The sequence below is a fragment of the Arachis ipaensis genome, chromosome B01 (genome assembly GCF_000816755.2).
Source record: "Arachis ipaensis cultivar K30076 chromosome B01, Araip1.1, whole genome shotgun sequence".
Lineage (NCBI taxonomy): Eukaryota > Viridiplantae > Streptophyta > Magnoliopsida > Fabales > Fabaceae > Arachis > Arachis ipaensis.
The window spans coordinates 133,381,630-133,382,438 of NC_029785.2; the positions used below are offsets into that span (position 1 = coordinate 133,381,630).

The 809-nt window shown below is 29.2% G+C and overlaps 1 protein-coding gene across 1 annotated transcript in view; it reads right to left on the reverse strand.

The window, feature by feature from the left end:
* The window catches only part of LOC107620252 (axial regulator YABBY 5), a gene marked incomplete at its 3' end in the record, with an annotated part of 1,442 nt that extends 761 nt beyond the window's left edge, over positions 1–681 (reverse strand). Inside the window, 1 exon segment of the mRNA XM_016322444.2 lies at positions 278–681. Within this exon segment, the coding sequence (XP_016177930.1) occupies positions 278–358 (81 nt within the window).

Sequence of the window (809 nt, forward strand, 5' to 3'; positions counted from 1 at the left end):
GCTTCACAAAAAAAAAAAAGAAATATATATATATAGCTTGTGGTTTACAAAGCTAAGGATCTTAATTTCCTTTTAGTCCTTGTATGTGTATATAAATGAACAAGAAAAAAATAAATTAATTAAATAGGGAAATAAAATAATGAATGAAAATATGTATGTATATATGTATATGAATGAAGAAGGTAAGCAAATTAATCTGAGGATCAAATAAATAATCAGATCTATAAGATGAAGTAAAAGAGAGAGGATGAAATTAAAGTAATATATAAATATATACCGCAAGAACAATGTTGCAAAAGTTGCAGGGTATGTAGCACAGTTGCTCAGGTCCAGCATCCATGCTGCAGCTCGACATCATGATGATGATGATGATGATGATGATGTGTCTCTGATCTACTCTTCTCTATGGAAAGAAGAAGAAGAGAATAAGAAGAAGATGAAGCAAGCTAAGGTCTTTCTCTCTCACACACAGGAAATTAAAGTTGAAGAGGGCAAAGGGCTTTTTATTCTCCTTCTTTGCTTAGATACCGAGGATATATATATACATCAATAATAATATTATTAGAAAGAAAGAAAGAGAGAAGAATTAAGTGATGTTCTGAGAAGAATTTGGATGGAGAGGAAGAGGGCACAAGGCAGAGAGGGAATGCTGGGGCCGACCGCTAAACCAAAACAAAACTGCTTTTTAGTTTACATTTCTACTGTATTAAAATCAGCCATCAAAATTAATTATTAATATAAAATATATGTTAAAATATAAATAAATATTAAAAATAAATTAATTTTTATATATATTTATATATAATATA